A 12,255-nucleotide genomic window follows, 5' to 3' on the forward strand; every position below is an offset into this window, starting at 1 on the left:
GTCAATCTTAGTTATTATATCAGGCTGCCTCTAGTTGGAACTCGCTTCCTCCTTTTTTGAGGTGCACACAGTTTTAATCTGAGTTCAAGAAATTGCTGAAAACATTTTTGTTTAAAAAATATGTTTCTAATTTATAGGTGGTTATTTTAATTTAGATTGTGATTATTTTGTGTAATTATCTGGATTATGCTCTTTTTCTTTGTTATCCACTTAGAACTTGTTGGTTGTAGCAGGCTACAAGATGTTAGTGTAATGTAATGTAATCTGACTAGAAACAATATTTCTGGTTTAGTAGAATCCCCTCCCTTCCCCTGTACATTGTTTTTTGTGTTTTTACATTAGTAGTTGGTTTTATACTTGTTTTAACTTTTGTGTTTCCATACTTCACTTAGGACTGTGTATAAGTAGATTACAATTTTTTAATAAATATTGTATGCCCTGCATTATAAGTAGGAAACAAAATGTGTTGTTAAGTTCGAAGACTGCTCCAGCTTTCAGTAAATTTGCTCCTGCAAAACCATTGAGAGTCATTTGATGTACTCATTTTCTCGCTCTCTCTCTCTCTCTCTCTCTCTCTCTCTCTTATGTGAATGCATTGTAGTCAAGGCTTTTTGATTTTAGTTTTTAACCAATAAACTCCAGTAAACAGCCCTATGCAAAAAGAAAAAGTTTTGGCATAAGCACCGGGAAAATGCCATTTCCTTTAGCACTCTCTCGCCCATCCCTTTGTTTCTTCATCCTGTTTCTGTGCCATTTCAGTACTGGCATCTTCTCAGTTGCACAAATTTATGTATTTAATTGTCTGAAAAGGTATCTGGTAGTAGTATCTGTGCCCTAAGACCACAGATAAACTCTGATTTTTTTTTGTATGCTAACATGATCCCTAATTACCTAAAAAATAAACACTTATTTTTAAATTTTATAAACACCTAAAAATGGAAGCCCTGAGTACAATTGGCCATGTTTACTAAAGTGTGCTAAAGTTTTTAGTGTGTACACAAAATTAGCATGCGCTAATTGTGTAGGCACCCATAGGAATATTGTTAGTGTGCGCTAATGGTAGTGTGCATTAAAAACACTAACGTGCCTCTAGCACGGCTTAGTAAACAGGGCCCCTAGTTTAAAATTTTTATTTTTTTCTCATTTTCTTATGTCACTTTGTTTATGGGACTTCGCAAATCTGTATGTGTTGTGGCAGTTTTCTCAGCAAACAAATTTAAAATAGTAAAAATAACACATTGCATCTTATGTGTTCCTTTTTTGGGGGAACAAAAAAAAAAAAAAAACAGCACCACGGGTCTTTAAAAATGGAACACAGTTCTTTAATGAATGAGCCTTGACAAAAAGACCCGACACGGGCCGTGTTTCGGTGACTAGCACCTGCGTCAGGGGTCTACATAGAATACAAAACATAGAAATAATATATTTTAAAAAAATTTTTTTAAAATATAATGAGTAAAACCAAAGATTAATATTTAGACTCATCAAGCATACATATATAAGCCTATATAAACACCTAAAGCATTTAATATTTTAACATTGCATTTAATATTTTAACATTCCCATATATTATTATATAGTAATTTGAAAATAAATGGATAATTAATCAAAACAAAAATGGTAACTCACCACAGTGATGACATGGAAAACTTGGGGAATAACTCGAACATATTCCTCTACAATATATTATTCCTTACTTTTGGACAAAAAAATTTTTTCATATATTAATATATGTTTAAAACGCTTATTTTAATTATTTATAATATATTTTATAAAAAGGTCATATTATATAATACTGGCTATAACTAAATTTCATATTCATAAAAGCTTAAACTAACAGGTCAAAAATAATTTTTTAAAACATTTTAAAATATACAATAAATTTCAAACATTACACTGATAATATCATAAACCTTCAAAAACATTCAAATCAGCACAGAAATGAATAAATATATACATCTTCAAATATAAAAAAGCCAAAACTATAATATCTAGTGGCATTACTTGATCTTAATTTTAAAAAGACAACATTTTGTCACTATATGTGTATGTGTATATATACACATATATATACACACACACACACATACACACACACACATATATATATATATACACATGCATGCGTGTGCATGCATATACACATACATATACATATACACATACATATATTATAGCATTAACAGGGCTTCTATTATCTTTTGGAGCTCTGGGTATATTTGTTTCGTTATCTGCCAATTACAATTAATTATGTAAATTTTATTTGTAACTGCTAATGGTATTTTAGCTAGTGACAAAATACCTTTAAAATTTGCATTTATTTTGTTATCTACCAATCACAATTAATTATACAAATGGCATCTTAAATAGTGACAAAGGGTTAACAGGGCTTTTGTTCACATACATATGTTTCTCACATCAGCATTCATTTAATAAAATGTCTTCAATATTTCTTTTAGAACATAGCAAAAATGATTTTCATAAGCAATAAAATACTGACTTTCATTTTAACTCAAGTGTCAAAAGAAAAAAAAAAAAATCTGTATACCTCAGACTGTATTGCCAAACAGAAGGGTTTCAATAAGTATAACAAACCATAATGCCACAGACATTACCAAGAGGATTGTGCAATTGATAAAAGTTGTCAAATCATGAGGCAGCAAATACTATAGTGCCTAACTTAGAAACTTCCTACAATTTATTGTCATGACAAAAACTTACCCCCACGTCTCATGTAGTAAGAGCTACAAAGCACCAAGGCACTTTCACTTTCTGTATCAAAATGGATGAAAAGCTGTGCTCTCAAAAGGCTCTGCTTTTAATACCAGGTCACACAGGGTGGAAACATTTTTTAATTAACTTAAGTGAAAACACCTGATCTTCACAAAGCATTAACCTTTATCCTATCAAATAAATTTAGGTGGTTACTGGGTCTAAAAGCCTGCCAGATATGCAGGAATCATTTACTAGGTCCTAAAGCCTACATTGTTAAAATATCCATTTATTTAAAATATATATAAAATGACAGGATATTGAGTAATTATCAAAACAATTGACTAACTATATTGCAATTTTAATCTATTTAGCAAATCTATAAATTGTGTCTTCAATTAACTATTCATATGCCAATTTTTTATCTACTCTTAAATTGAATATCAAATATTAAATGACCAAATTTAAAAAGATTTTCTGAACAAATATGAACTTACCATACCCCAATTATAATCTATTTACTGTCTATTAATTATATTTTAAATTTAACTGTTCATATACTATTTTATTATGTCATTAAAAAAGATTATAAATGCTAAAATTGAGCTTAAACAGCACTTCATTCTTATAATTGTATGTTTATATTGTGCCATTATTATCTACCTTATGAGTCTATAAATTGCATTTATAATTAATTATTAAATTCTAAATATAAACTTAAATAATACTACAAACATATGGTTTTATCATTAAGTGTACCAATATATTCTAATGTATTTACTATATGAAATGATTATTAAAAAAATGAATTAAAATGAATTAAAAAATTAATGAACAACATTTTTTGAAACCTTAAAAAACATTAAAAACTAGAATGAAACGTGTGTGGCATTACAAATCTGTAGTTTTATCATAATGTTATGTTGAATATACCCATGCAATCAGGTGTTAAACTTAAATAAGTACATATATGAAACATTTGTTCATAAACCAAATGAGTACATGTGTGAAACATTTGTTCATAAATACATGACATCAAACAATCAAAAATATATGCTTTAAACCAAGCATATCATACATCCATTAGTCACATATATAAATGTTCCTTAAAATAAACTGCAAAGAACAGCCTTCCAATGTTTAAAAAGAAAGAAAACAACATATTGTCTAAATATTCATTGAAAAACAGACAAGTCTATCTCTAGATTAAGTCCTGCAGGAGTTACTGTATTAAATTCAAAAATAGTTCTTTGTTCTCGTTGTAACAAAAGCAGATCAAGGTCACCACCACGCCACGGCTTTTTAACCACTTGATAGACAAAAAACCGGAGATCAGACGGGGAATGCGATTGTTCCATATAATGTTGCACAAGTGGGGCAGTGAGATTACCCCGATTGATATTACTCCTATGCTCAATTATGCGCGTCTTGATTTTTCTCTTTGTTTTACCCACGTAATGAGCAAGGGCACATAATAACATATACGGCATGTGTGGTATTGCAATTAGTGTGGTTCAGCAGTTTATAAATTTTGCCAGTCTGTGGATGTTCAAAGGAAACAATATTCATTGACAACTGACATACCGAACAACTCTTGCATGGATGATGGCCAGTAACAAAATGATCCAGTTCTAATCGTTGATCATTGTTAGTTTGAGGCAGTGAAGATGGGGCAATAATTTCTTTTAAATTCCTCCCTCTAGTGTGTGCAATTGTAACTTTTTTATCTCGAAAGCAACTGTGTTCTTCAAGGATATGCCAGTTGTTATATATAATTTTCTGAATATCTCTTGAATAGTTTGAGAACTGTAGGCTGCAAACAATATCTGGTGTTTTTCTAACATCTCGTGGTTTGAGTAATTTTTCTCTGTCAGATGTTCTAGCCTGTTGAAAGCCTTTAGTAATACATTTTGAAGGGTAACCTCGATCCTGGAATTTTTTCTGTAGAGGTTTAGATTGTTCTTCAAAATCATTTATTTGGCTACACAGTCTCCGGAGCCGTAGGAACTGTGATCGTGGAAGATTCTCCTTGAGACTTCTACTATGAAAACTGTCAAAGTGCAAAAACTGGTTTATAGACTCATAAGGTAGATAATAATGGCACAATATAAACATACAATTATAAGAATGAAGTGCTGTTTAAGCTCAATTTTAGCATTTATAATCTTTTTTAATGACATAATAAAATAGTATATGAACAGTTAAATTTAAAATATAATTAATAGACAGTAAATAGATTATAATTGGGGTATGGTAAGTTCATATTTGTTCAGAAAATCTTTTTAAATTTGGTCATTTAATATTTGATAAATATTCAATTTAAGAGTAGATAAAAAATTGGCATATGAATAGTTAATTGAAGACACAATTTATAGATTTGCTAAATAGATTAAAATTGCAATATAGTTAGTCAATTGTTTTGATAATTACTCAATATCCTGTCATTTTATATATATTTTAAATAAATGGATATTTTAACAATGTAGGCTTTAGGACCTAGTAAATGATTCCTGCATATCTGGCAGGCTTTTAGACCCAGTAACCACCTAAATTTATTTGATAGGATAAAGGTTAATGCTTTGTGAAGATCAGGTGTTTTCACTTAAGTTAATTAAAAAATGTTTCCACCCTGTGTGACCTGGTATTAAAAGCAGAGCCTTTTGAGAGCACAGCTTTTCATCCATTTTGATACAGAAAGTGAAAGTGCCTTGGTGCTTTGTAGCTCTTACTACATGAGACGTGGGGGTAAGTTTTTGTCATGACAATAAATTGTAGGAAGTTTCTAAGTTAGGCACTATAGTATTTGCTGCCTCATGATTTGACAACTTTTATCAATTGCACAATCCTCTTGGTAATGTCTGTGGCATTATGGTTTGTTATACTTATTGAAACCCTTCTGTTTGGCAATACAGTCTGAGGTATACAGATTTTTTTTTTTTTCTTTTGACACTTGAGTTAAAATGAAAGTCAGTATTTTATTGCTTATGAAAATCATTTTTGCTATGTTCTAAAAGAAATATTGAAGACATTTTATTAAATGAATGCTGATGTGAGAAACATATGTATGTGAACAAAAGCCCTGTTAACCCTTTGTCACTATTTAAGATGCCATTTGTATAATTAATTGTGATTGGTAGATAACAAAATAAATGCAAATTTTAAAGGTATTTTGTCACTAGCTAAAATACCATTAGCAGTTACAAATAAAATTTACATAATTAATTGTAATTGGCAGATAACGAAACAAATATACCCAGAGCTCCAAAAGATAATAGAAGCCCTGTTAATGCTATAATATATGTATGTGTATATGTATGTGTATATGCATGCACACGCATGCATGTGTATATATATATATATACTGTATATGTGTGTATGTGTGTGTGTGTGTGTGTGTATATATATATGTGTATATATACACATACACATATAGTGACAAAATGTTGTCTTTTTAAAATTAAGATCAAGTAATGCCACTAGATATTATAGTTTTGGCTTTTTTATATTTGAAGATGTATATATTTATTCATTTCTGTGCTGATTTGAATGTTTTTGAAGGTTTATGATATTATCAGTGTAATGTTTGAAATTTATTGTATATTTTAAAATGTTTTAAAAAATTATTTTTGACCTGTTAGTTTAAGCTTTTATGAATATGAAATTTAGTTATAGCCAGTATTATATAATATGACCTTTTTATAAAATATATTATAAATAATTAAAATAAGCGTTTTAAACATATATTAATATATGAAAAAAAATTTTTGTCCAAAAGTAAGGAATAATATATTGTAGAGGAATATATTTGAGTTATTCCCCAAGTTTTCCACGTCATCACTGTGGTGAGTTACCATTTTTGTTTTGATTAATTATCCATTTATTTTCAAATTACTATATAATAATATATGAGAATGTTAAAATATTAAATGCAATGTTAAAATATTAAATGCTTTAGGTGTTTATATAGGCTTATATATGTATGCTTGATGAGTCTAAATATTAATCTTTGGTTTTACTCATTATATTTAAAAAAAAAAAATTTTTAATATATTATTTCTATGTTTTGTATTCTATGTAGACCCCTGACGCAGGTGCTAGTCACCGAAACACGGCCCGTGTCGGGTCTTTTTGTCAAGGCTCATTCATTAAAGAACTGTGTTCCATTTTTAAAGGCCCGTGGTGCTGTTTTTTTTGTTTGGACTTTAGTTTGTACTTTGTTCCCTCTCTTTTGTTACATTCCTTTTTTGGGGGGACATCTCCAAGATTTAATTAAAATGGTTAATAGTAGAATTTATTATTTTGTAAAATTATATGTATTTAATTATTTTAAAATATTTCCTTTTTTTCTGCTAATGAGAATTTATCTTCATGGGTAAATTTTTTCTTCTTTAGGTACTGTCCAAACTGCAAGGAACATCAACAAGCAACAAAAAAGTTAGATTTATGGTCATTACCTCCAGTACTTGTGGTCCATTTGAAGCGTTTTTCGTACAATAGATATATGAGAGATAAGTTGGATACACTAGTTGATTTCCCTAGAAGGTAAGAATAAACTGTGAACTAGGATCTTTAGAATCTAAAAATTGCAGAAAAATTAAATTATTTGAAACAGATGGAGCTATCTTCTTATTAGATTTCAGGATTCCCCAGACCAGTTCTTCTGCATAACATACTCATATAGAAGCCATTTTACTAAAGTGCACTAAACTCTGGGCTTAACACATTATAATGCAGGATTTTACCACATGCCAAATCCAGATTTAATGTGGCATCTTTTGGGGCGCTCCTATTTTTATTGCTTGTCATGCGTTAATGTAACCATTAGTGTACGATATCCTGCGTTAACTCTGCATTAGCTAGTTAGCATGCACTATGTATAACATGCTAGCTGGCTAATGCTTCCACGCCCCTTCAAAGAAAATTTCAAAAAGTGCAATTTCAGAAATTGATAATAATCTACCAGAATGAAGACCAATATATAAGATGAAAACCTGCAAAATTTCAGACTTCTATCTTCAACAGTTTTGAAGGTAACGGCTTTTTATCCAATGAAGGGGGGGGGGGCGGCATTCACAGTTGACTGAAAGTTGGAGAACCTTTAGGTCTTAACTCTGCCATTAAGTGTCCTAGAGCTGTGAAATTTGCACCACTTATTCGGAATTTTGCATAGATTTATAAACTGCAACCCGTTTTGAGTTGGGACACATGGAGGCATATTTTCAAAGCACTTAGCCTTCCAAAGTTTCATAGAAACCTATGGAACTTTGGAAGGCTAAGTGCTTTGAAAATATGCCGTGTGGTGTTTGAGATATTGTCAAAAATGGGATTTTATTCAGTTTCACGTAACAAAATGTCACTTTCAGCAAGCCACTGTGCCAAAGATGTTAAAGGAAAGCTTTCATATTTTATGTTTTAGTAGACCTGGTTAATATAAGCAATATCCCTGGGATTCTATATATCGTGCCGAGATTTCCGTGCGGAAATCGAAGCGTATTGCATAACAATGCACATAAGCTAATTGGTTAACAAGCTGATTATTGAATTGGTTAACAAGTGCTGATAATTGAATGTTGACAAATTATCAGCACTAATTGGCATTATAATTTATGCGCACTTCTTGGTAAGCGTATTCTGTGACTTGGTGCTTTTAAATTCTAAGTCACATAGTTGAGAATGGGACATGGCCATGGCTGTGGAATAGGCGAGTCATGGGCTTATCTAAAATCTATACGCGTTGTTATAGACTACACCCGCATAAATTTTAGGTAAGTTCTGCACCTAATTTAGGTATCTGGATTGACACCAGGTTTTACTTGGTGTAATTTACCGCGACTAAATATAGTCATTTGGACTGGCGCTTGGCATATTGTATAAACCACGTGGAAATTTAGGATTATAAGGTACGCCTAGATGTTTAATTTTTGATTATGAATTTTTAGGTGTGATATATAGCATTTAGTCCTGTATGTTAATTTTGTGCACCTGGAAGCTATAGTTTTCATGATATGCCTAACTGAAAATTGTCATACTCTTTAAGTGAGTCCACTTCGGAGGCAATTTTCATCATGTGAGACAGGTAATACAAAAATGAGCTTTACATCATTTCAAAGTGCAAGAAAAATCCTTTCATTTGATGCCAGTTTCAGTTTGCTTTTCTAGGGTTTTATATATTATTCTTATGAGCCAAGCGTTGTCTCTTAGAACTATATGCACATCATGATTAACTGTAAAAATTCTAATATTGGTTGCATATGTACATCTGTCTACAGACTTTAAATAACTTCTAAATAGGTGCCAGGTTAATTGTTTAACGTTGCTATAGGTAAACCAATGTTATAAATATTGAACCCATGGGTAAAGAAAGTATTAGTAGTATCATTGGATTTGGTTTGGCAAATAGGTCAAGCCAACAAAGTTTCTAGCCAATGAGAGCTTGACAAATATGAAAATCTGACCAGTGAGATGCTTGGGACAGATTTGTCTCACCAATGAAAATAACTGGATGCAGGCCACATGATTATATTTCAGTTAGACACCATATTGACTCTATTCAACATTGATTCGTTATACAACATTTTAGAAATCAAAGCACCAAAGTTGCGTGACTGTGATCTGTGGACAATTTCTTAACAGGTTTAATGTGATTTTTTTAAACTCTTTGGATCTGTAGTGATAATATGGCAGTGAAATTAGGGTCTTCTCTGTTGAAATTCATTATGAGGACAGTTATCAACAGAAAACGTACTGTAGGAAAGCTGGTCAGTTGAATCTGTTATCTTTAACTGAAATTGAGAAGGATGTACTATTTGCAAGGATCATAGGACTAGAAGGCACAGTTTCATCTTCAGATGTTACATTATGCTACTATCACAAAAATGTTTACTTGGACAATTATAAATTCAGGCAGAAGTCACATGCTGATGCATTTTCAGTTCATGCTACTGCAGTAAAGGGTGCTCTGAGAGCAGTATCCATGGATCTTGCTAGGAAAATTTATTACAGCAGTAGATGTCAACAAGAAATTAAACCTTGCCAGAAATGTTGTCCCAAGTGTTTAACATTGGCTTCTGCAGCAAGTTCTTTGGGTGCCAGAGGTACTGTATCAGAATAGAAACTTTGAGTAAGCTTAGAGACTGATATTAACACAAGTCTGACTCTACTTTGTCTTCCCATAACTCTTCACAATGTAACCCATAATCGTACTGCAACAAATTGTATTTCCATCATTCACAATGTATTGTAAGCCGCACTGAGCCCGCAAATAGGTGGGAAAATGTGGGATGCAAATAAATAAATAAATAACTGCTCTTAGTTGCAATCTAATGAAACCTGGAAAAGTAAGCAGAAGAGATCGTGTTGGCTACGGCAAAAGAAAACTTGAGCCAGCAAAAGAAACCAAAGACAAAATTTGCTCATGCACTGGAAGTTGAAACAGAGGGTCTACAACCGGAGTTAGTATGAAACTGCACAAAATATTTGATCTGGATGAAATAATTAAAAACATGAAGGATACAGTTGCTAAGTCCTCTAAAAACAGGCAAATAATGACAATGGTACCTTTAAGCTGGACAATAGAGGGAACTGCTAAAATATTTAGAGGTTCATAACATATAATTAAGCTAAAAAGTCATGGAAAACTACTAGTTTCATGGCTGAGCCCTAATGTAATAAAGGTAAAGAACTGTCATCTGAAGTGTTGTCTAAAGTGGCCGAATTTTGTGAGGAGGATATTTTCCATTTCTGCCCTGGAAAGAAAGACTTTGGAAGATTGTTGTTGAGTGCATACATAAGCAGAAAAGACTACTAATGAATCATCATGAACTACATGAAATATTTAAACAAAAGACGAACGTAATGTACAACATTGGAATTTCTAAATTCTGTGACTTGCGACCACCTTGCTGCATTACTGTTAGAACATAGCGTAAGTATTTCCATACTGGGACAGACTGAAGGTTCATCAAGCCCAGCATCCTGATTCCAACAGTGGCCAATCCAGGTTATAAGTATCTGGCAAGATCCCAAAACAGTGCAATATAGTTTATGCTGCTTATCCTAGAAATAAGCAGTGGATTTTCCCAAGTCCATTTTAGTAATGGCTTATGGAATTTTCTTTTAGGAAGCTATCCAAACCTTTTTTAAACGCTGCTATGCTAACTGCTTTTACTACATTCTCTGGCAGCGAATTCCAGAGTTTAATTACACATTGAGTAAAGAAATGTGGTAGCCATGTTAGTCCACTTTTAAAGGTAATCAATAGAAATAGAATAAAATAAAACATGGAAAAGAAAATAAGGTGATACCTTTTTTATTGGACTAACTTAATACATTTTTGATTAGCTTTCAAAGGTAGCCCTTCTTTATCAGATGAGCAAATGTTGATAGATGACAGTATATATAAGTGAAACATCAAAGCATTTCAGTGATAGTCTGAGGGTGGGTTAGATGAGGGACATCTGTCATATCCTCAACCTTTCTCTCTCCACTGCAACTGTCTCTGACACCTTCAAGCATGCTGTAGACACACCACTCCTCAAAAAACCATCACTTGACCCTACCTGTCCCTCCAACTACCGCCCCATTTCCCTCCTACCCTTCCTCTCCAAGATACTTGAACGCGCCTTGATTTTCTCTCCTCTCATACCATCCTCAATCCGCTTCAATCCGGCTTTCGCCCCCTACACTCAACAGAAACGGCACTATCTAAAGTCTGCAATGACCTGTTCCTTGCCAAATCCAGAGGTCACTACTCCATCCTCATCCTCCTCGACCTATCCGCCACTTTTGACACTGTCAATCACAATTTACTTCTTGCCACACTGTCCTCATTTGGGTTCCAGGGCTCTGTCCTCTCCTGGTTCTCCTCTTATCTCTCCCACCGTACCTTCAGAGTACACTCTCATGGTTCTTCCTCCACCCCCATCCCGCTCTCTGTTGGAGTTCCTCAGGGATCTGTCCTTGGACCCCTTCTTTTTTCAATCTACACCTCTTCCCTGGGCTCCCTGATATCATCTCATGGTTTCCAATATCATCTTTATGCTGACGACACCTTTATCTCTCCACACCAGACATCACTGCCGAAACCCAGGCCAAAGTATCGGCTTGCTTATCCGACATTGCTGCCTGAATGTCCAACCGCCACCTGACACTGAACATGGCCAAGACTGAGCTTATTGTCTTCCCACCCAAACCCACTTCCCCTCTCCCTCCACTCTCTATCTCAGTTGATAACACTCTCATCATCCCCTTCTCATCTGCCCACAACCTCGGAGTCATCTTCGAATCCTCCCTCTCCTTCTCTGCGCATATCCAGCAGATAGCCAAGACCTGTCGCTTCTTCCTCTATAACATTAGCAAAATTCGCCCTTTCCTCTCTGAGCACACCACCCGAACTCTCATCCACTCTCTCATTACCTCTCGCCTTGACTACTGCAACCTACTCCTCACTGGCCTCCCACTTAGCCATCTAACCCCTCATCAGTCTGTTCAGAATTTGGCTGCACGTCTTATCTTCCGCCTGGACCGATATACTCATATCACCCC

The 12,255-nt window shown here is 33.3% G+C and overlaps 1 protein-coding gene across 5 annotated transcripts in view; it reads left to right on the forward strand.

Annotated features, from left to right (window-relative positions):
• The window catches only part of USP15 (ubiquitin specific peptidase 15), a 519,523-nt gene that overhangs the window by 459,585 nt on the left and 47,683 nt on the right, over positions 1-12,255 (forward strand). For all 5 annotated transcript variants that reach the window (XM_030217240.1, XM_030217241.1, XM_030217242.1 and 2 more), the window contains one exon: positions 7,105-7,254. In XM_030217240.1, the coding sequence (XP_030073100.1) occupies positions 7,105-7,254 (150 nt within the window). The remainder of the gene's footprint in view (positions 1-7,104; positions 7,255-12,255) is intronic.

Source organism: Microcaecilia unicolor, chromosome 10 (assembly GCF_901765095.1).
Source record: "Microcaecilia unicolor chromosome 10, aMicUni1.1, whole genome shotgun sequence".
Taxonomy (NCBI): Eukaryota; Metazoa; Chordata; class Amphibia; order Gymnophiona; family Siphonopidae; genus Microcaecilia; species Microcaecilia unicolor.